Genomic DNA, 25344 nt, shown 5'->3' with positions numbered 1-25344 from the left:
TGCAAGGAAGTTGAGACATAAAAAGTTTGGTGATTTGCCCAAGTTTAACTGGTTAGCAACAAAAAATGATAATATTGAAAGCATTCTAAAGAATCAGAAAAATTAAGTATTACTTGAAGACTCAAGAGAAAAGTGTATCATTGAAAATATTCAGTCAATCAAAACAAAATATATATAACCCTTTGCAACAGCATCAATTGAACTGCAAAGCATAATGCTGAGTGAAATAAGTCAGGTGGTGAAAGACAAATACCATATAATCTCACATTTAACAGGAACCTAAACAACAAAATAAACAAGCAAGCGAAATGAAAACAAAGACACTGAAATAGAGAACAAGGGGACAGTGACCAGAGGGGTGAGGGGAGGGAATTTAAGGAGAAAAAATGGGAGTGGTTTAGAAGAACAAGCATAAAGGACACAGGGACAATAACTAAGGGGGGTGGAAATGGGAGGGAGGTGGGGAGCATGGGGTGGGGTGGGCTGGGATGGGAGAAATAGACAGAAAACTGTACTTGAAAAATAACAAAAGAACCCTAAAATATATATTATATCTATTTTATTATATATTTTTAACCAAAAATATATAATATATATTTTAAACCAAAATTGTTTCTAATACATATACATATATGCATACGTAGCTCCCATAAATATTTTTCATGGAGTGGGAAAAGAAAATTTATAATATAAATATAATCTGTCAAATGGAACAAAATCTGGTAAGCATCCTCAGGAAGGTGTGAAAAGATAAACTGATGTGAAGTTTAAGAATATATATAGAAGACCTGAGAGTAGCCTCAGCTTATGAATTATGGGTTCTCCCAAAGGAAGGAAGAGATGAAAAATTAAAGCAACAGAAATAAGTAAACACAGAATGGCAAAAAAGCCTTGTTTTAAATTAGGACAGTAGTATGCAGTTCAAAAGGGGTCATTAATTCATTGTAAAATTAATAAAGTCAGATTTTAAAATAAATATAAACATATTCTGGTTGTAGTGTGTCCCTTGAGTTGGCTCTAACTCCAGGGGACCCTGTGAATGGGTGAGCTGTCTCCTCAAGGTAAGAAAGATAAGGATTGAGAAGAGTTATCAAAACTGACAACTGGAAAATACACTTCATCTACAACTACATGAGAAATGTTATCAAACCACATGGAAATCAGAAGACAGTGCAATATTTTGAAATGCTAAGAGAAAATAACTAGGATTACCAAGCCAAACTATTATTCAAGGATTAGGATAAAATAGAAAAAAAGAATAAAAAATTAGAAAAAGGACCATTTATGTTTAACATGTATAAAGGTTTTCTAAGACATGTAGAACAGGATAAAAAGAAAAGAGTCTCAAAAGAACAATCTTAGATGAAAGGAAGGATTTTTATTAAAGATATTAACAAACATTCTATGTGTAAAATAATAATGTGTAATCCGTGCAACAAAAAGAGAAGCTTATTAAACACTAATAGCATTTAAAGCAAGGAAGAAAAGAAGATAATTTTTTTTAAGATTCTTACATTGTTTAAGAGTAAGTTTAAAGGATAAACCTTACTTTTTCTAAGTGGACATAGTTAATTTTTAATAATAAACAGTTAAAAATGAGTTCTGAGGAGAGTATAAATTCCAAAGTAATGTTACAGAAAACAGCAGTAGGAAACAAAAATAAATGTAAAAAGTTAAGAAAAGAAAAATAATGATATAAAACAGCAAATTAAGCAATCAGAATAAAATAATTTTTAAATTCGAAACAGATTGGTGACCTCAATGAATTTAAAATAGATTGAACTTGCCATTTCCAAAGCAAAGGTCTCTTTTAAAAAAATTCTATTGATCTACTTTTAGTAAAAAGAGAAAGGAGGGGAAAAGAAAGGGAGAGAGACATGGAATCAATCAGTTGCCTCTCACATGCCTCCAGCTGGGGACCTAGCCTGCAGTCCAGGCATGTGCCCTAACTGGAAATCAAACCAGTGAGTGACCTTTTGGTTCTCAGGCCAGTGATCAGGCCACTGAGCCACACCAGATAGGGCCCAAAGCAAAGTTTTCTTTAAAAATATTTTTTATTTATTTACTTTTAATTTCACTTCTTATTTTTATTGTTCAAGTACAGTTGTCCCCATTTGCCCTCTATCACTGCCTATGCCTTGATCCTACCCTCTTTGGCTTTGTTCAAGTGTCCTTTGTACATGTTCCTTGACAACCCTTCACACTAGTCTCTCAAATATTCCCTCCCACCTCTCTTCTGTTTACAGTCAGTTTGTTCTTAATTTCAATGTCTCTGGTTATATTTTGAAAACGAAATCCCATGGACTGCTGTCTATCATGTGTACCCAAAATGGTATAGCAAGCATCAGTGACAATGTAAGAAAGAACACTTATATCTGGTGAATACAAGTATAAATCCATCAAACCATTGGGAAATCCTTTGGCAAAAACCTAGTACAAAATTGGGCATTTACATTTGTTATAACTCAAAAATTTGATATTTAGATTCATTGGTTGTCTGAACAATCTTGTTCTTATTCATTGGTAGAGTCTTCACACTAGCATTGTTCATAACAACAAAGAAGGTAGAATCAACTACATGTTCGTTATTGTTAATTATGAGCCAAATGCAATATTCAATGCCAGGAAACTATTGTTACTACTGCTACCAACAACAATATAGACCATTCTTAGAGAAAATGAGTGAATAAGGAGAATTGCAGAAGACTAGATACAAGATAGATGCCATTTGTTCTGAGATTAAAAAAACAAGTGACAATAAAAGATGTGGGCATATAAATGTGCTTTCAAGACCAAAGTAGTTTTGATCTTAATAAAATTTCACCAGTTACATTGAATTTAAGTTTTCATGCCCCCAAAAAGCATGCAAATTAAGAATGGAAGGAAAAGTATTATTTTGACTGAGAAAAATAGGAAGAGGAGAATATTAAAGCAAAAAACTGTATGGAAATAATACTTAATAATTTATTAAATTAGTAAGATGCATTTGTCAAGAACAATGTTTCTCAACCTCAGCACTATTGAGGTTGGGACCGATGAAGCTTTACTGGGCAAGAGGTTCCAATGCACTGTAGCTTCACCCTGGTGTCTCTCCATAGAGGCCACTACATATTTTAACTTTGATGAATTTTCAAATTGTACATCCATCCTTCTGTCTTTTTGAAGTTTAAATTTTTCCCTGTCAAAGTATGCAAAATATGTTCCTTAGTTCCTTCAAACACAAAAAGTGGCTTAGCACCCATTTTCTATTTTAAAGTTTTTGATGTGAAATAATTGTTTTTCTCAGTTCTTGTGGGCAGCAGTGGCTTCTCATTAAAATATTATAAAATGCACTCATTACAGTTATTAAGACTTTGGAAAAATATATTAAAATTATAAAAAACTTAATTATATATTCATTGTCTTACAAAAATTAATTCAGTAGAATTGTATTCATAGTAAGTGGAAACAGATTAATTTTATCAGCCAGGCACCATAACTGAATAAATTACATGTGAGATGAACTATGGCACATGTTCCTGTTTTGGTGCTTTTAAAGTATATCCACATATTCTGTGATATGCAACTGTCCCTTTGCAACCTGCAGTATAATCAATTCCTCTCACAGTGAATTTGGGCCATTTTAGTGAATCACTTCTAATAAGTAGAATGTGGTGGTGATGTTAGGTCATACAAAGAACATAATTTATTATTGAAGCTAGATTTCTTCTTCTTCTTTTTCTTTCTCCTTATCTTTCTCTTTCTTCTCTTTCTTCTTCTTCCTTCTTTCTTCTTCCTTCAAAAAAGTATGCCTTTAGAGTCCAATCACTATGTTCTTTAGAAGCCAGGTCACATGGAGAGTGCAGGTGGAGATGGAGAGACACAAGCAGAGATGGACATCCATCAATAACCAAATGAGTCACTTCAGAGCCTGTTGTCTCAGTTAGGTCTCTGGAAGAATACAGATGCAGCCTACATGTCCTTGCAGCCTCATGAGAGACATCAAAGCACAGCTCCCCTATAGCAGCAAATAAATAAAACTTCACTCTTGAAGTTATTTACAAAGAACAACTACAAACAATCATATCTTAAGGCTTTCAAGTGTTAAAAATTACTCTTATGTACATACAAAATATTTAGTTTTCTACTTTTAAAAAACTAAGGATGTATTACTGATTTCAGGGAATGCATTCACAGAATCTCTGTCTACAGAAAAAAATAGGTTTGGGCAAATATCAGTTTGCTGTTCAGATAATTAAAAAACAGGGTAGATGGGACCAGAGGGAGTATGTGAAAGGGGTCTTGGTGCTTCAGAGGGAAGTTCTCTCTCTGAAGAAGATGTTCCCACAGCAGTAAGTGATGCAATGGAATAAATAGGGTCACTCCTAACAGTTCAATTATCCTTTTCTAATGTTGACTGAGGAAGACTGATCACAACAAAGTAGGCACTACACCTGTAAACAGAGAAGAGGAATAAGTACTTCATAGCATTTGCATGTATGGGGATTACATGAAGAGAGTGAATGTGTATAAGTTCACACAGTGTGTGGGCAGCTATAAAGAATTAGCTGTATTGCAGAACAATGGTTAACAGGTTGGATGAGGAAAGTTGAACCTGATTATGCAAAGCAATTTTTAATCGGTAATTCACACTGTACTTAGTGCAAACCCAGCTGAAGATTGTGAGCAATGAGGTACTGTCAGGGTATTGATACTTTGTTCAGACCTCTTCATGTGACCCAGGACAGTAGCAGTCCTTGGGTAGAGTGCGATTAGGTTTCTGGGAGTCTTCTGTGTCTCTGGCTTCTGTGTACCTAGTTGTTTGTGCAGTGGGCAGTAAATTCTCAGTGCATGTCATGAAAGCCCACAGAAACTAACAGCTCCTGAGAAAACATTAAAAGGCATGATAATCCATTTGGTCAGGTTTTTTTTTTCATCTGTGTGATAGATCATGTTAACATCCTCTACCTTGGTTTGGGTGATGAAGTTTACCTGGGACAAGTTTGTGTATGTAGCAAGTTCACTGGAGTGAGGGGTAGTAAGTTCATGGAAAGTTGTGTTGAGCACAAAGAAGAGACTTTGGCTTCAGATGGACCTGGATACTGACTGGCCTGTAGCATTTACCAGCTCTTAAATTACTTAATCTAAACCTTTGTTTCTTTGTTGGCTATTTGGAGGTAACCACATCACCTAAAGGGGTGATTATGAGAATTAACTTCTGAGCCAGGTGAGTACCTCATAGGTGTTCATTTCTATTCCCTCTTAAAAAAGGAGGACTTCTCAGTTACTAGGCCTTTTGTAATTAAAAGATAATTAGTAGTGAAAGAAATCTCAGAATCAGGAATTTACATGCCTTTCTCTTTTTAAAGTATTTCTTTTTAAAAAATTTTTTAAAAAATTTTATTTAGTTATTTTTATGTACAGTTTTTTGTCTATTTCTCCCATCCCAGCCTCCCCCACCCCGTGCTCCCCACCTCCCTCTCATTTCCACCCCCCCTTAGTTCTAGTCCCTGTGTCCTTCCTATTTGTTCCTCCAAATCCCTCCCCCTTTTTCCCCTTAAATTTCCTTCCCTCTCCCCTCTGGTCACTGTCCCCTTGTTCTCTATTTCAGTGTCTTTGTTTTTTTTTTTCTGCTTGCTTGTTTGTTTTGTTGTTTAGCTTCCTGTTAAAGGTGAGATCATATGGTATTTGTCTTTCAACACCTGGCCTATTTCACTCAGCATAATGCTTTCCAGTTCCATCCATGTTGTTGCAAAAGGTAGTAGCTCCTTCTTTCTCTCTGCTGCATAGAATTCCATTGTGTATATGTACCACAATTTTTTGATCCATTATTTACTGATAGGCACCTAGGTTGCTTCCAACTCTTGGCTATTGTAAATTGTGCTGCTATGAACATTGTGTTGCATAGGTTCTGTGAAATTGGGGTTCTTAGGATATAATCCTAGCAGTGGAATTGCTGGGTCAAAAGGCAAGTCGATTTTGATTTTTCTGAGAAAATTCCATACTGTTTTCCATAGTGGTTGTACCAGTCTGCAATCCCACCAACAGTGAACTAAGGTCCCCTTTTCCCCACAACCTCTCCAATATTTGTTGTTTGTGGCTTTGTCTATTATAGCCATCCTGACTGGTGTAAAGTGGTATCTCATTGTGGTTTTAATTTGCATCTCTCTGATATCTAACGATATTGAGCATCTCTTCATGTGTCTCTGGATATTCTGTATGTCCTCTTTAGAGAAGTGTCTGTTCAAGTCCTTTGCCCATTTTTTAATTGGGTTGGGTGTCTTCTTAGAGTGGAGTCATGTAAGTTCTTTGTATATTTTGGAGATTAAACCTTTGTCTGAGGTATCATTGGCAAATATGTTTTCCCATACAGTTGGTTGTCTTGCTAATTTAATACTGTTTTCTTTAGCCATGCAGAAGCTTTTTATTTTGATGAGATCCCATTTGTTTATTCTTTCCTTTATATTCCTTGCTCTAGGGGACATATCAGTAAAAATGTTGCTGCGTGAAATATCTGGGATTTTCTTGCCAATGTTCTCCTCTAGGACTTTAATTATGTCACGGCTTATATTTAAGTCTTTTACCCACTTTGAATGGTGTAAGTTGGTGCTCAAGTTTCATTTTTTTTTGCATGTAGCTGTCCAGTTCTCCCAACACCATTTGTTGAAGAGGCTATCTTTACTCCACTTTATGTTACTGTCCCCTTTGTCGAATATTAATTGACTGTAGAGGGTTGGGTTTATTTCTGGGCTCTCCATTCTAATAACTTTTATTTCTTTCTCTCTCCTAGAAGGAATTGCCAAACTATACTGAAGTCACTACAGGAATTTATTTTCAAAGAATCTGTAAAAATTATGAAACATAGTTGCTTTATTCATTACTTTATTTGCAGCACGTGCACACACACACACAACTTTGTCAAGACACTTAATTGATGGTTTTCTTCCAACTCATGTATCCTAGAAATAAAACATCCTTTATAACATTTGAATTCATAAGCATACTGCCAACATAAAATTCTCCCTGAACTGAAACTGCAGTATTTTCAAATATTTATTTGCAAATAAATATAGAGGCAAGCTATTCTCCTATACCTATATTACACTGAAATAATTAAACATGAGTTTTAATTACATAATGTGTTGAATAAATCATGGCCAGATATAAGCATTTCTATTATTTAAAAAAATGAAATGTTTTCTTCTTTTTGCTTTCATTCTCATCCTCCAGTTTGGGTTTACCCTCCTAACAGAAAACTTAAAGAGAGTGAATAAGGAAGACATGTAGGTGAATCAGATCCTTTTACTAGATCTAGAAATACGTTTCTAAATTTGCTATTTGAACACTGGCCAAACGTGAATCTCCTGATTTGTTTATATGTGCAACATAAATGTATATATTTAAGTCCACTACTTAACCAAAATGTTTTTGATCAAACAGTTCTCTAACAGTCATTATTGCGGATTGCACAGGTAATTGCTGAAGTTGTGATTCTACATTTTAATTTTTCTTTTACACATGAAGGGTAATTTATTGCTTAAATAAAATTTGATATTTCTTTTTATCACAGTTAGTACAGAAATATGAGCTCAAGTCAATGTTCTAAAATGAGAAGTGCAGAAAGTCAAAGACATTTGACTCTCTTGTTGGCATCAATAGATACAAATAGTATATACATATATAGTATATCACATAGGGGGCCTGCTGTAAAAATAAATGATTATGACTTAAGTTTATGTATTTGTTTTTTCATTTCGTTCTGGTTTCACTATTGATTGTCTTCATGAAAAAATAGCAGGTTGGGGGTGAGTAATGAATGGGGATTACTTTAGAGAAAAACCAATAATGAAAAGTTAGTTCCTTTAAATAGTTAATATTTTTAAAAAACTCACTTGTTCAACAAAATGAATATTACTGGGGAAATGCTTCTACCTGAAAAATAGGGAAAACATCAGATCTGAATGAGTTGCTAAGCAGTATGGCTTCTTTACCATATTTGCTGGTGTTTCATTTAAATACAAAAGTTTTATGAAAACAAACTTATTTATCATTTGTTAGTAAAATAGTGGTTAAGGTGTTATGATCAACTCTAATTCAATAATGGAATTGTTTTTATATTTTTATTTTTGCTGTTCTTTTCTGACAATGAAAAATTATCCATGTCAAAATGGTCAAGCCTATAAACATCACTAAAATGAATTATCAGGTGGCAATGAACTAGAAAAAACAAAATTCAGACAATGATTAGATTTCTATCTTCATCCAACTATTTTTTAAATATTTTATTTATTTATTTTTTAGAGAGAGGGGAGCTGACCTGGAATCAAACTGACAAAATTTTGCTTTGCAGAAAAGTAATGCTCAACCAACTGAGCCACATCAGGCCCCTCCCCTAACTTTTAAATTTTATAATTCTTTTTTTTTAAAATTTTATTTAGTTATTTTTCAAGTATTCTTTACTCAACTCTACATCTCAGAAAGCCAGCAGCTGTATTTGAACTTAGCTCAGTCACTTCCATTCACATGGACATTTCTAGGCAGGTGCACAAAGGGCTAACCCCCATTCCAATTCCTAAGCTACTTGCTTCTTCATCCCAACACTCTTCTGGGACTATATGCTCATGATTGGTTTAATAAGTTGGGGTGTTAGGGAGTCCTCCAATATAAAGTATAAAACATGTCTGGTGCCCAAACATTTAGGCTGATAAAGCAGGAATTTATAAACAAGAGTATGGATTATTTGATCAATTATTCTTATTTGCAAGCCTGCAGTGGATTCCAGCTCTCTGAGGGTTTGGATAGACAGGCAGGTAGGAAAAATGCATTTCTGTACAGTGTGCACCAGAGGCCAACCTGGAACTGATAGCTGTGAAGACACAGTCAAGGGCCCTGCCTTTGCCCACTGTCTCTGGGCATTACATAAAGACCAATGCCCTTCCTCAAAAAGTGCTAGCCTATTACACTGAAGAGTACCAGTCCTGGAGTCTGGCAAGGCCTTGTCTGTGGAATCACAGAGAGCATTGCAGGCACATCTGTTTTGGGATCAGCTCATATTGTAATGAGGTGCAGCCAGCAGCCCCAATATGAAGGATTTGTAATGGGGTCCAGAGCTCAAGATGTCCAGGAAATATATATATATATAGGATATCCTCACTCCCATGAGTCTGGACTGAGGATGAGTCACATGCAGCAGGGCCATTGACCATCTGTGAAATAATTATGGATGTAGCCAGTTGCTAATTATTCAGTATCAGTTAAGCTCAAAACTTGCAGCCAAAAACCAGCTTTAGATGCTATGTGAAAATAATGTGAAATATGTATATAAGGGTCTTAAATTGACAATCTTTAAAATGATAACCATATAGTATAGTTTGAAATTTAAAATCAAATTCTATGTTCCACTTTGATGTCTTTAGCAATAATAATACTGAAACATGAAGTGATTTTTCATAAATTTTGGTGGTTAAGGGCTTATGATCAATTCTAACTTAAAAGAGCAAATAACACAATTCAGGAAATTATTTCAATTATCTCTTACTCTAGTATACTCCTGTTAGTTTCAGGGACTCCTCTTTTCTATTCTTTTCATCACTGCCTTAGTTAGGTCCTCATCACCTAATAGTATTGACTATGGAGGGCATCTCTACTTTCTTCCTTCAGCCTTGTCTTCACTCTGATTAAACGTACACACTGATGTCAGATCACCCCAAAGCGACATCATTTTAGTAGTAAACCCTCATAATACTCTGTTGCCTCTTACATAACTTTCATACTCTTCAGCCTGCTACTTTCAGCTCTCCCAAGCCTGAAGTTAACACCTTTCCCAACTGTGTCTGTCATTCACACAACATGCTTGTATCAAGACCACATACAACCACTGGTCACTTGTGTGGGTGAAGACAAAACTTTAAATTCTGTCCTGATACTAAATAGGTTTTTGACCTTTGATGATCCGGTGTGTGAAGCTTCAGTTTCTTCTCATGTAAAATGGTGATTTAGTACCTAACTGAGAAGTTTGTAGTAGTAATGAGAGTATATGGATTGTTGACTACCACTCATTAAGCACTAAATTGTGCTCCAGGTACTGTGCAAAATATGCATGGTGTTATTTAACCCACCAACTACCCACTTTACAAATATAGGAAGTGAGTCTCAGAGAGGTTGGTGATTTATTAAATTTCATACAGATAAGAGTTGAGTTAGGATTTTATACCTGGTTTGTCTTAAAGAATTTAAGATTAGATAAACTGATGGCAAACTCACATGTCATACTCTGCTAATGCATTTATTTTTGGGGAGAAGTTCCACAGTTTCTCTAAGTCACTGAGACTCAAGCCTCTGAGGTGCTGGTGAACCCCAAAGAGCTCAGAATCTGTGGCTAACCCCTCAGTTCCTCAATTAAAAATGAAGGCTGTGGGTAATTTATCTTTAGAAACCCTGCCCTTTCCCATTGTCTGGAACAAAAAGGAAAAATCTACTACAGATCTGGTATGATTGTTTATCAATAGTTTAATAATTCTGTGAATAGTTCCTTGCACACAGTAGATAATTAGTAATTGTTTAATGAATATATGTCACATGGCTGCAGGTCTGAAAATGGTGGTTCATGGTACAAGGCTTGCTATAGCAGGTGTGCTTAGCATTATGACAGGATAATATGGGAATCTCAGTTCACACATAGCAGAAGATGTGATTTAAATCAATTTATTATATGGTTGGTTTTGTGTAAGTAGTCATTAAATTGGATTTTTTGTCCCAGATGCAAAGAAGGGAGGTTGGCTTCCAGTATCCTCCTAACCATCCAATGGAGCTGCCCAGGGAAAGCACAGCACAGACAAACTACCTATGAATAGATGACGTGGGACACAACAGGCAATGTTCTCAGACCCTTCCCAGGCTCAGCAGGACAGAGGAAAGCATCCTTGTTAATACTGTCAGGCAATGAACCACAGCCACTCTTGAGTGTTCTTAGAAAGATTTTTCTCTATTTAATGAAGACATGCTTAATTCACTAAAAAACAGACTTCATATCCAAACCATAACCTAAAGGAATCAAACATGTACTTTGGCCTTAATTATTCAAATATTTTCCTAGGGAATCCACATTATATGGTTAATGTAGACCTGAGTTGTTTTTATTGTATTGATTTATTCTAGAGTGTTTATTGATTCTAGAGTGTTTATTAAACACTCTAGAATATTGAAAAACTATAAATGTTTCACAGTAGTATACCTTTGAAAAACGTTTACTGATTTTTATAAAACCTATCAGATGGGCATTTGGTTTCCTTATATTTTAAATGTCAGAAAATATTAAAATGTAAGCAAGGAAATTAAAAACTCAGGTTAGTGATGACCATGGAGGGACTGGGCGAGCTGGAGGTATGAGGCAAGAGAAACCAGAAAGAGAGTCAGTGAAACAGTGAAATTTTAGTGTTTGAGTAAGGTTATAGGATAATATGTGTTAGAATTATTTATAACAATTTATATGTATGAAATATTGTATGGTCATTTAATTATTTTTGACTGAATTTTACTTCTTTATTGTATTTTTTCTTTACCATTTATTCCCCTAGATCACTCCCAGCAGTCACCATACTGTTTTCCATGTCCATGAGTCCTTTTTCCTTTTTGCTCAATCCCTCCACATTTTTTAGCATTGAGGTTACATTGTCCACAGAGGGTACAGCATTTGAAAATCCATGGAGGGAAAAGGATGTGAGAATAAAATGTAAACATAATTATGACAAGAAAATTATTAAAATGCAGTATCATTCATTATATGCAGTTTGGTGTTCTAAAATTGCATTGTAGCATAAAAGGGCAAGGGGATTAGAGATACCATTGAATGCAACATATTCCAGATTCATTGTTAAGAACCAAGAGCAGATACCCCTTTGTTAACTGTGTGCTGATAAGATCAAGGCATATGACAAGGGAGAACTCCAATACTGTGAAGCAATGCTGTTCCTGTAACAGTTATTATTTTTGTAAATAGCAAAGAGGTCTGGAACATTTTAATAGCCTAAAATAATACATCATGTGACAGAAATTTTTGTTTCTAGTGGAATTCAAATCACAGGGTAGTACTTTATTTAACAACATATCTTTTTTAAACTATTGCAAAGTTTAATTATATTATTTATATTTAATTATATTATTGTCAATAATCTTATGAATAATAATTACTTGGAGCTCTCGGCCAGTATTTCTCATTAAAAGTGCTGTGGATTCATGGATTCATAAAGGATCAATTAATTTCCTGTGAAGCCTTACTTTTTCCTTAGACAAAGAATGCCTCCCCCCTTGGAAATGGGACTTAGGGAACACTCTGAAGAGAACAGATACATGAAATGAAATTACTTTTGCTGTTATTACTTTGTTTAACTTTTTGGTCTTTTGTAATACAAAAAAATTTAAATTCTGTGTGACTAAAAGACTATTTCCCTGTAAAAAAATTTGGAGCGCTTTTACTAACTCCGTAAAGTCTGAAAGGTTGGTGGATATCTTAGGGCTATGATGGAGGAGGAGGTAATGACACCTGCTTGTCTATCCAGGGGCAGGGATCAGTGTACTTATTTTCTAGGATGGGAACATAATATAAAAGGAGGGAGGTAATGCAGGTTGGATTTTATCCTTTTAAAGGATAAAAACAAGACATATTTTCTGTAAAGTCACATTGGGGATCTCTGACTAAGAAGTATATGTTTAGCCAAAAGAGGGCAAGAGTGTTTAAAGGTATTTTCTGAGTTGGTTCTGACCTCAGCTGCCACCTTGGCCACTCCTAGTCATCTGGAGCCCCCTCAAGTCATCTGTGCTTGGATCTTCTACCTTTGTTGTTGGTACTCAGGTTGCTGATGTTCTTTGTGCCATTGGGTCTATGCCTGGTGGAAAATGTCTTTGACTTTGAGCCCACTGAGAGTAACTTCTAGCCATACTTCCCTGAATAGCCTGGCTTAGGCTGCTCTGTCCTCGATGATGTCTTGAGATATCAGATGTCTATTTTAGCAAAGGTATCTGATTTGAAATCCCAAAAGTGTTCATTTTACCATTTTTGTTATATTTTCTGTCTAAAAATGCTGGTGGCTCCTTTTCTTCTCACCCCCTTCTCACCTGTAAGTTTTCAAGAGATATAGTCCTCATGTCTGCGCCCAATTTTCCATACATGCAAACACTCCTCATTCCTCACCCCTTTGTAAACACCCCCTCCTTTCTTCTGTTTGTATTTCTGCTTGTGACTATGTCATGCTCCCAATATTATCCTCAATAGCCCTGTTTCATTGTTTACTTACTCAAAGTAGCATCTTTAGAAAAACATTTCCTGTTTTCCAGTAACTACAGCCCTGTGCCTTTTCATGTTCCACTGTATGACCTCTGACCATTCCAATCATTATAATTCTTCCTCCACAATCCTCCATGCAATCGCACTCTTTATTTATCCCCCAGGAATTTCCTCTTGACTATGTCCCCTTCTTTACCCAGAACCAAAAGTATTTACAATATTCATTGGTCACTATAGTTCTATTTTCTGAAACCTTGTTTCAAAAATCAGAGGCCTCCTAGGTCTCTGATTTCATTCCTTCTTCCATTGCAGTGCTTTGCATGAGAATCAGAAACAAAATCATTGGTAGGGGTGGGATGAAGAGGTTGAGAAAGGTACAAACATTCATTCAGCTACAAGACAAATAATGCCTAAGGATTTGATATATAATGTGGTGACTGTAGTTGACAGCACTGTATTTTGTAATTGAAATTTGGTAAGAGTAGAAATAAAATGTTCTCACCAAAAGTGAATATGTGAGGTTATGGATGTGTTAATTAAACCAGTGAAGGGAATATTTTCAAAATTTGTACATATATTAAATCTCCAAAAATGTGCATTTTTAATGCCTGAATATTTTATTTGTCAATTACACCTCAATAAAGCTGGGGGGAAATCCTTAAACATATTCAAGTGAAAATTACATTCTATCCTTTACTACCTAAATTCAGATAAGTACTTCACTCCCTGAAAACTGATCCATTCAATTCAACTACTTGAAAGTTTAATCACCCACTCTGTGCCAGGCAATGTCTCTGAACTGAGGACACTATCTTAGAATAATAATGCAAAATTTCATTCTTTAAAGAATTCAAAATATATTGGGACGATCTGCCAAAAAATGATGACAATTAGTGCAATGAAGCGTTATGATAATGGGCTCCCCAAGGGGCTGTGAGGGCCTGAAGAAAATACATGGTCACAGCACTCCCTGGGGAGACTTCGTAGCAAAGGCGAAGTTGGTGTGGTCACATCATCTGCTCCATAGAAGAGAGGGCAATTCCAGAAGTAAGATAGCTCATCAGAGTACTTATGGACTAAACAAATATATATTTCTGTCACTGGACAGGTCAGGAGAAAGAAGTGGAGGGTGACATTGGAAAGGAAGGATGGGGACGCCTGGATGAAGGGTCTTTGTTCAGGGAAGGGTCTTTGAGTCCTTTAAGTATATTCTTTAGGTGATAATGGTCTACATGGAATGTTGGGATAATGAGGGTCTAACTCATCACCCGAGGAAGCACAGGGCACACACACACCAACCCAGGACTCTAACCCCATATGACTTGTACCTCCATTTCCTTCTCTTCCCTGTCTGCTGAAACTGTTCACACTACAAAAGTGCTGGGCCAATCACCAGAAAATCTTAATAATCAATTTATTTTGATAATATTCACTTTAGATTCTTTTTGTAACTAAAATTGGTCTTTCTGTTGATTATAATACTATCTTATCTTCCTTACATTCCTTCAAAATGGTGGCTATTTTCTCTTTCATATTTCTTCTACCACAGGTCTGATATAATGGGGCATAACTTCTTTTATCTTGTTAATGCCACTTCAGGATCATTGTTCCACACTACTTCTTAGCGACTCCAAGCTTTGATTCTGATTTTGTCAGACTAGTCCATCCACTATATTATTGCTGATGTCATTTAGTTAACCTCATGTAATTCTCCCTATTCCTTGTTGTTTTTATCTCCTAGTTAGACCCCAGTCCCTTCAATGCTACTCATATTTAATTCTTGGTGATCTCAGTAGTCATACATATAATTTTTCCAGTGGTTTAGCCTCTCAGTTATTGGATCTTCTTTCCAATTAGTTGGTATTCTGTTCTAACCTAGAGACTCACTCCCATGGGTTATATCTTTCACATTGCTCTAACAAATCTTAGTTTCTAATCTCTGCTGTGACTACCACTGAGTATGTTTCTAGCTCATTCCCATTTACACTATGACTCCAAATATCCTTTGACCACATTATAATGTAAGGGTTGATCTTAAATTGACTTTACTGTCTTATCTTGTCACAGTCCTTTTTAATCCAATGTCATTTCTTCCTTCCTTTTGTGACATAAATACCATGGATAGTAAAAAAACTCCCTTACATACACCCATAGCTTCTTTGTTTTTCTCTCTGCTTTTCAAATTCACCTTGATTCCAAAACTGGTGAGGTCATCAATGCCACATACATACAGTTCCATAAGGCCAGAGAAGAACGACACTCCATACAGTGAATTTGTTTCTCTTTCAATTCATGATCATGAATGCTGCTGACAATTCTTTCATGTGACCCTGGTGAATTCTCGGTGCATCTTCCCTACTTTAATATGTCATACTTTCTTCTCTCACCTTTTCCCTCCAGTCTTCTTTCACTTGATGAATTTTCTATATCACTAAGAAAATTAAAGCCTTCAGAAGAGTCTTTCTCAATCATCCACCAGTACTTCTACCATTGACCAGAATCTCTGCTTTTATATGTTGCCCTCCTTCCATGCTCCTAAATGAAGACAGTGTGTTTTGTTTATGCTCTCCATCTTGGATGTATACTTTTATCTTACATATGCATATGTGAAATTAATATATAAACTTGAATCTCCAGTGAATATTTAAAAAGCATCTCTGCCCTGGCTGGCATCATCTACCAAAACAAAACGTCACTGGTTCAATTCCTAGTAACGGCACATGCCTGGGTTGCAGGTTCAGTCCCTTATCAGGACATGTACCATGGGCAACCAATAAATGTTTGTCTTTCAAATTGATGGGTTTCTCTCCCTCTCTCTCTCTCTCTCTCTCTCTCTCTCCCTTCCTCTCTTCCACTCTTTCTAAAATAAAAATAAAAATAAACTATTTAAAAATAAATTAAAAATGAAATAAAAAGCATATATAACTGAACACTCAAGAACAATCTTCTGGCAATGCCTCCCACTTCTTACCTCCACCAAGAACAAATAGACAAACAAACAAACAATTTTCTAGGGCTTTCTCCATCTCAGTGAATGGAGAAAATTTTCCCATTCCTGGGGTCTGAAAATATGGTATTGTATTTCATCTTTTTCTTTCCTCACATCTTGCATCTTGTCCTATAAGTAGCCCCGTAACCATCCTTTATAAATATATCAAGAATTTCACCACTTCTCTCTGCCTCCATCACTCTTTTATTGGTCCAGGTCACTAGCATCTTGGCACCAACTTTACAAGTTGATGCACACTGCTTCCTTGCTCCTTGCTCCTGATTGTCAAGCTTAATCACCAGATCCCTGGTAAAATATAAGTCAGAGTGTGTCCTTGCTCTGCTCAGAAGCTTTCAGTGATTCCACCATGGTCAGACTAGAAGCTTCTCTCATCATACTTGTCTAAAGTCCATGCATGTTCATAGCTCCATGCCCTCTCCAACTTCACCCCTTCTCTGATTTATTTCTTCTTATCATTTATCACTGTGTAATGTCCTGTTTTTTACTTTTTTCTTGTTTCTTTCTAGTCTCCCCCATTAAAATTTTTTGTATGGTTTGTTCTCTACTATATCATCAGAGTCTAGACCGGTGTATAGTAGGCATGCAATAAAAGGTAAATGGCAGGGATGGACTACAGAATGAGTGAAACTTTCACAGGGCTACAATGTAGAATCTGTTGTGCATCACAATACTTTGAATAGTTGTGCTGCAATTAACTATAGTAATTACAAAGATGATCTCTGGAATCAAACTGAGAAGTTTGAATTCCAACTGTACCTTACCTACTATGTGACTTTGCAAATGGAAGTTAATGTCTTTGTGCCTTTTTTCCCCTCAGTTTTAAAATGGACTTGACAATAGTGACTGACTCATAAGATTGTTGTGAGAATTAAATAAGAAAATGCAGGTAAAGTATTCAAAATGCCCAGAAAAGAATTAGTAAACTCTTAATAAAAGTAGTTAATTTTTGTTATTAAAATTAATGCATAAGACATTTCACTTTGCCTATCTTGATTTTCACTTTCAAGTAATTTTATAACAGGAGAAAATAGACTCTTCAAAATTGGAAATTTTAATTTTTGTTTCTGTTGAATACCCCTAACTTGTTTCACACCAGTATTTAATCAGTTATTCTTTGAGAGTCAAGTGGGCTCTGAAGTGTTTGAGTGACTCATCTTTGGTATGTTAATATCACCAGGGAGTCAGCTCCAGGGATTCATCCATTCCTCTATGCAGAATACTATAGAGTGATAAATATTGATTATGTACCTGGCTTTGTTTAAAAACATTAAAAATTAAAATAGCCCTGTGAATGGAATTATCATAGTGCACTATTAAAAAATGGTTGCAAACAATTTTACTTAAACATGCTCACAAAATAAAACCTTACATTTATGTTCATACATGTTCTGCTCTTCACTGAGAAACATAACCATTAGATGTGTAACAGACTCAACTCTTCAATGCTCATGTGCCTCAGCTGAATTCTGGGTATTCACAAGTAGACATACATGACTGGCCCTTTCTCATGGAATTGGCAACACGTGGTGGCCATCAACAGGGTTTTGGCTAAAGAGAGTCACATCAAGCATTTCTGAGAGTTTGTATTTAAATTGATGTCACTGTGCAAATTTACCACAGGTGAGAGAGCTGTTTTTTCTTCTTTTTAAGTGAGAAACAGTCACTCTAAGTACATTTTGCTCTGATCACCAGTGAATCAATTAGAACTTGTATTTACAGAGCCAATTTAGTTATCTAGTTACTGTGATTGCCAGCCTACACAACTGTATTCCTACATTCTAGGGAAGAAAAAAGCCTTCATTTAAAAACCCAAGTTCTCATAAAGAATATAGCCAATAACATTATGATAACTATATATGGTGTCAGGTAGGTTTTAGACTTATTGTGGTGATCATTTTGGAAGTTATATAAACATTGAATCATTCTGTTGTACACCTCAGACTAATATCATCTTGTATGTTAAGTGTAATAGATTTTCTTAATTGTAAAAATATAATGTTAGCAGAAAAAATAAATAAAAAATAATAATCTGAATTGTAGTTGGAACTCTATAAATACAAAGGCCTGCTGTTCTGGACAAGATTTGTCACTCATACACCTACATTAACTAACCTGAATTAAAGTAAGAATTATAGCTGTCCTCTATTTTTCACTGAGTTACTGTTAGAATTATGTCTAGTGTGATTGTTATAGAAGTGAGATGTTTTACATCACAGGCTTTATAATCAGAACATTTTTATTATGGTATTAGCAATTTCTGACGCTGTGCTCTTGCTTCAACTTTCATTCCTTGTTTGTCCATTTCACTTTATAAATTTCTGTGGCTTCAGTGAAATGATCACTGCCTTCCCACCTCTGACCCCTTTTTTAAACAACATATGGGATTTTCAGGTAGGGAATCTAATAATAAAATCTTGCCAAGAGTTGAAGTCAAGATTTATCCTTATTTTTCTTGGGTAAAATGCTGATAACACCAAATTGTCCATCTTAACTCTAAACTGGATTTTTTTCCAGTCAGTTTTGTCTTTTCATCACACAGGAAATGACTTGTTTCTCGTGGCGGTTCATGAGCTGGGCCATGCTCTGGGCTTGGAGCACTCCAATGACCCCACTGCTATCATGGCCCCTTTCTACCAGTACATGGAGACCAACAACTTTGAGCTGCCCAGTGACGACCTACAGGGTATCCAGAAGATCTATGGTGAGCTACACTGCTTCTGTTTGGTTAACCACACAGAGAAATCCAGAGTTCCTGCTGTGACTGCTTCTTTGAAATAGATACTCTATGTATGTCTGAGATAGAAATACTAGGGAAAAAAAGTCTGGCCTTTCAGCAAGAATCTTCAGTCAATCAAGTTTTTTTGGCAATAGTCCAATATACCTGAATATACAGATTGTAGGAAATTCTTAAATACTGAAAAAATTATCTGAATTTAGTTGAAACATGTAGTTATAGTAAAGATCTGATAAACTTTAGTGCTTAAATTCAGGTAAAAAATATGTAATAAGTATAACTAATGAAAACAGTGAAGACTTTTATATAATATTGAGACTTTAGTACAAACTCACAGGTTGTCTCTCAACCTGTGACAGTTGATATGACAGTTGATATGAGATATTTCTTAGACAAATCACTTTTGGGGTTTAGAAAATACATTTGTGTGATAGATATAATGAAATTACCTCAAAAGCATGTAATCACTAAGAGTGAAAATTAGTCAGCATGGGAATGACAGTTAACAAATGGCTAAGATAACTAACATAATTCAAAGTAAATTTCTAGTACAATTAAGTCATTTTTATTTTGTGGGTTCAGTCAGTGAATACAAACTAAGACAAAAGGAGAAAGACTCTTATACATGTTGACTATAATCTTATCTCCCTCAATAGAACCATTGACCGTTATTTTACACATAGTTGTTAAATACTTGAAATTTATCATTTACAGATAAAGAATATACTTTATTAAATTATCACATGAAGCTTTCACTTTCACAATATATATTACCTATAATATCCAGTATCTGGTAGATGTCATCTACATTTCAAATAACAGTTCAAGTTCAGTGATTTTTGTTCATTTGTTAGTTGTTCAGTTTCAATATGTCAGTGGTAAATATTCTCACAGTTTAAATAGATTTGAAAGAAACAGGTTCACTTTTGTGTTGCTCTGGTTTTGGGGAGAGTCAGAAAAGAGACATGTCTGGAACTCAGGGCTGAGTAGTCACATTGAGTGAGTATCCAGTGTAACTGACGAGCATCCTTCTTATAACTTGAATCAGTGGCCCAGACTGAACATCTGCAAAAGAATATTCTTTCCATTTCTAACTATTAAGTCAGGGGTGTCAAACTCACTTTCACCAGGGACCACATTAAGGTTGCCTTCAAAGGGCTGAATGTAACTTTAGGACTGTATAAATATAACTATTCCTTAAATAGGGGCAAGAAGCTCGGCACTGCTGCTGGGTAGAAATAAGGTGCCAGGCAGATAAAACAAGGTGGTGGGCTGAATTTGGCCCACGGGCCTTGTGTTTGCCACCTGTGTATTAAGTACAAACAGGTCTGTGGTTCTTTTTTTTTTCTTTTTAATCCTCACCCAAGGACATTTTTGTCATTACTTTTAGAGAGAGAGGAAGGGAAAAAGGAAGGGACAGAGAGAAACATCGAAGCAAGAGAGAAGCATTGATTGATTGCCATCTGTGTGCACCCGGACCGGGGATCATTCACACCCGGACTGGGATTAAACCTGCATCCCAGGTATGTGCCCTGACTGGAAATTGAGCCCACAACCTTTTGGTTATGGGACCATGCTCCAACCAACTGAGCCAAACTGGACAGGGCCTGTGTTTCTTTTTAAAAACACAAATTCCTTGAGGAATGATACTTTACATCTGTACCAAATTACATGTGTAAACTCTGCCTTGATTTCAAGCTCTCTCTTTGGAAATGCCTTTTCACATTAATAGTTTTCTAATGGTGTTTTAATCAATAGGAGTATTAGATTTGGTATTCACATGAAACTCTTCTAACAATTCATCAAAACAGTTCATTAAAAGAAAATTATGAAAGTCAGGAAAAAGTTATAAAATATAATTTGAGACATAGGGTTAAATAAAATTTCATTCACTTCTGTTTATCTTTTAGAAATATTTGCATAGAATCCTCATCCTTCAAAATCTAGGGTTAATTTTGGTGGCATTAATATGCATGGTTCCAGTATTTATTTCCCTTTATTTATTATTTAAACACCACCTACTTCCAAGAGATTTGAAAGCAGCTTTTTCGATGAGGACTGTGTTGAAGCTATAAAAACTGTCATTAAAAATTAAAAAAGAAAGTCTAGTTACTTGGACCCAGAATTGAGCATAAGCAGATTTTCTGATAAACTTGGCTATTGTTTGTTGAGTCAGACTGTTTTTTCTTAAAATTAAAGACCTCATAGAGTGAGCCCTCTGATGATGCGTGGTTGTGCTCTTGCTCTAGCTTTAAGTGAGCCAAGTTCTGTCCATGTTTCCTGAAGGTCCACCAGACAAGACTCCTCCACCAACTAGACCTCTGCCCACAGTGCCCCCACACCGCTCCCTCCCCCCAGCTGATCCCCGGAGAAACGACAAACCCAAGCCACCTCGGCCACCCACGGGCAGACCCTCCTACCCAGGGGCCAAACCCAACATCTGTGATGGCAACTTCAACACACTCGCCGTTCTCCGCCGGGAGATGTTTGTGTTCAAGGTAGGAGCTGTTTTATTTTATTTTATTTTATTTTATTTTATTTTATTTTATTTTATTTTATTTTATTTTATTTTATTTTATTTTATTTTATTTTATTTTATTTTATTTTATTTTATTTTATTTTATTTTATTTTATTTTATTTTATTTTATTTTATTTTATTTTATTTTATTTTATTTTATTTTACTTTATTTTACTTTATTTTATTTTATTTTAATAACAGATCAAAGGTCTACAGTGACTCTGTAGACAACCAGTTCCCATTCATTTTAAGACCCTTTCAGACCTTTCACAGGTTCTAAAAAGCTTCTTAAATAAATGTATACAAGGGTTGAAATGTCTAGCAGAACACAGTGTACTATTTACTTGCAAAATGCCTTTGTGTCAGCAGGAGCTGAAATGCTTGGAAATGTAAGGGTTAGGAAATGATCCATGCTAGGGACAGATAAACAAGCCTGATTCACAACATGAATAGGAGCTAACAGGGACAAAGCTGCTTGGGACGGTACCTTATCATAGTTCACATGTTGACTAGATCCCTCTCATTTCATGACCATTGCCGCATTGTATCTAGGAGGAATGCTGATCATCTTGTTTGGGGTTTACAGGTGGCCTTTGTGTTAAATGTCCTCTATGAGATCATCATTTAGATTTTTCATACATATATTGCTGTGTTCTAGAGTCTGGCATCTATACCTACCTAATTCTTAATTCTTTAATATTTTTTAAAAGATCACAAGCTTAAATTGATTTTACATTTTGCTAAGTGTGTCCTTTAATGCCATTGAGTACTCAGACAGCAACACTAATAATGTATTAAAATAAGTTACAATATTGAAAAGTTAATATAAAATAATATTGAAAAGCAATTTTCTCCCTTAATATTTGTAAACTGATCTTAAAGATTAAGAAAAATATGTTTTATGTTGGCAACAGAGTATTAAAATAGACTCACTTTTGCCAACGGTATCCATTTAAAAGTAAAATAATGGGCTCTCTTATTTGGTACAAACAAATCAATAAATAATGAAATATTGTCCTACTTATACAGAATTTCCTATCTACCAGAGGCTACTCTTTAAAAATATAGATTTCATATAATTTTTATAGAAAAAGTAGTCTACTTTCTTTATTGGATAATAAGATTTAGATTTGATAGAATATATATATCAGAGTGTTGTGCTTTCTATGACAAAAATAGATGCTCTTGCTAGAAAACTCATGAATATATCTTTAAATTCTATAAATGCCCTACAATGCTTAATCAAATATTTCCTTTTTTGTTTAAGCAGAGTAATAAATTACAATGCAAAGAGTAAAATTTCAAAAAAACTTATGATTTTTTTTGGTTTATTCTACAAGTCACCACATGACAGGTATAGAAATTTATTTCCAGTATTTTGGCTGAATTTTGACTTCCAGCTTTATCCTTTGATATCATAGTGATATCACCAAACTGTCCACCTTATCTGAAAATATAATGTGAAGTTGAGTCTAAGTTCATTGAGTCTTTTCATTGTCCCTATCTGTCCAATTAGATTCCTAATCTCAGAGGAGATCCATATCTTCATATTTAATGATAATTTTCACTAATTTTCTGCTCTGCACATTGTGGAAGCGTAGTAAGTGCTCTTGACTGACAAGATGAGGTTCTGTGGTCACTGGTCCTTCTGATCAGGAATGAATAGAAAGCACCTAGCGACTATTTTCAATATCAGGTGTGTAATAATGATTAACTTTTAATATTTCTCTAAACTCTCCTGTTATGTTGGAAATCTTCCTCAAAACTGTCTACAGGAAAGAGTTCTTATACTCTTTAAAATTATTTATTTTTCTACTGGTCCATTCTTTCTTTTTAAGAATAATTTCTGTAGAAACCATCTTCTGGTAGGTACTTCATTCTTTTCATCTTAGCTTGCCCAGTAAATTTGCATTATATGATTTCATAACCATGTATATTCATCTCTGCTTTCACATAAGGAATAAGTGCAGGAAGTTTACTAGACACCAAGCATGTGCAGCTATAACAGTGTCCCCTATCTTTATAATGCCCATGCTCTAGAAATAAAGACAAATATGAACCTAAGGTTTTGAAACATCAGGAATAAAAGGTGCCACATAACTTGAAAAGAAAGTATTGAAGTCTGATTGAACAAATCAGGAAAACTTGACTGAGAAAAGAATTATGCTGAATTTCAGTAAAGCAATTTCTTAGGTACATTAAAGAAAATGGTATTTGGTGTACAAAGAAGTTAGTATATGAGGGAGAGAAGATAGACGTGTTAACTGTAGTACAAAGTGATAAATGATATAGATCAGAAATATGTAATATTGGATCAAAGTGAAGAGAGAGTTATTGTGTGACACCTGCTCTTAGTTCATAGGGGTCATGGATTCTGGGTAACCAATATTTTCCTGGATATACACTGGGCACTTTACATTTATAATTTCTAAACCTCATAATAAAACTGCGAGATAGACAGTGGTCGCTGTTTTACAAATGAGAAAACTGATAATCGGAAAGTTAAGTAGTCAATCCAGGTGACAAGTTTTATAAGTAGTCAGCAGTTGAACACAGGTATACTTGATTCTAAAGTCTGTATTTTTGACACTAAAGTTTACTACATGAAAGATACAGGGAAGGTTTTCAAAAAAAGTAAACTCCAAACTCTATTTTTAAATAGTAAATATTCAAGCCCTGGCCAGGTGGCTCAATTGATTACAATGTTGTTCTGTGCACCAGAAGGTTACAGGTTTAATCCCCAGCTGGGGTACAATTGTTTATCTCACATAAATGTTTCTCTCTATTGCTTGCTCTGTCTCTCAAATCAGTAAAAACATATCCTCTGGTGAAGGTTACAAAAATTAAGCAGCATATATTTGGGATATATGTTTTGAGCCCCTACTGTACAGTGTTATTTTAAGCACTGGAAATGAAGCAGCAAACAGCCCAACAGGCTAGATCTGGATCCCTGGGGCTGACATTCCGGTTTTCAATGTGGCTGGGTAGCTGATCACATCACACAGAGGGTCCCCATGTCCTTGGGCAGGGAAGCCTTCCCACGACTGAACCCTCAATTCTGTTTTCCTTTGTCAATAACTTCTGCTCTGTCTGCTGCCTGGGTACCTACATAGTCTAGATGGCTTTCATTCACCTGTAATTAATGTCATTCTCCAAACTTTGCCTTTCTGCCCATCTTCTGTGCTTACATGCCTTTTTACTTTGCCTTCAGCTCAAGACACAGACTTTCTTTTTATCATTTGCTCCTTTTTTATGGTCTCCTCTATTATATTTTAGGATCACCCACTATTTGATATCACTCTTACTAATGTAGCTTTATTCCCTACTTTTCTTCACTATAAATGTATGACACAATTTAGAAACCTCATTATCTCCTCAACACTATCCAACACTCATATCACTTCAGTTTTAATACCATTCTAGTTTTTAAAGATTGTCTCTGTTCACAGCTTCCCTCCTCATGCCTTCTGAGTGTGCCAATCTCCACCCACTATTCTGCAGCCAGAATCTTCTTCTAGTGGTTTTCATATTTATTCTCTGCATCCAATCAACATGTTCATAATGCTTGTTTTCTCTAACTATGTTTCTCTGTGATGTGTCCATCAACTGGAGTGTAAACTTCTTCCGAGCAGGGTTGGTTCACTGGGCTCCACTGGGCTTGAGCTGGTAAACTGGAGTTCAGGGTAATGGTTATTTACATAAACTATAGCCAGTTGCCTGTTTATACAACAGTAACTGACCCTAATGACATTACTGAAAGTATTACATTCAACTAGTGAGTTATTTCTTGGCCAAAGATTTCCATCATAATTACTTACTT

General features: G+C 35.4%; 1 protein-coding gene across 1 annotated transcript in view; it reads left to right on the top strand.

The window, feature by feature from the left end:
• Positions 1-25344, top strand: part of MMP16 (matrix metallopeptidase 16) — a 302769-nt gene that overhangs the window by 203070 nt on the left and 74355 nt on the right. The window contains exons 5-6 of the mRNA XM_037142770.2: positions 18811-18972; positions 21292-21503. Of these exons, the coding sequence (XP_036998665.1) occupies positions 18811-18972; positions 21292-21503 (374 nt within the window). The remainder of the gene's footprint in view (positions 1-18810; positions 18973-21291; positions 21504-25344) is intronic.

This window comes from Artibeus jamaicensis, unplaced genomic scaffold (genome assembly GCF_021234435.1).
Source record: "Artibeus jamaicensis isolate MK-2021 breed Jamaican fruit bat unplaced genomic scaffold, CSHL_Jam_final contig_386, whole genome shotgun sequence".
In the NCBI taxonomy this organism is placed as follows: domain Eukaryota; kingdom Metazoa; phylum Chordata; class Mammalia; order Chiroptera; family Phyllostomidae; genus Artibeus; species Artibeus jamaicensis.
Note: the sequence above shows the minus strand (reverse complement) of the source record. Positions and strands in the feature narration are given on the sequence as shown.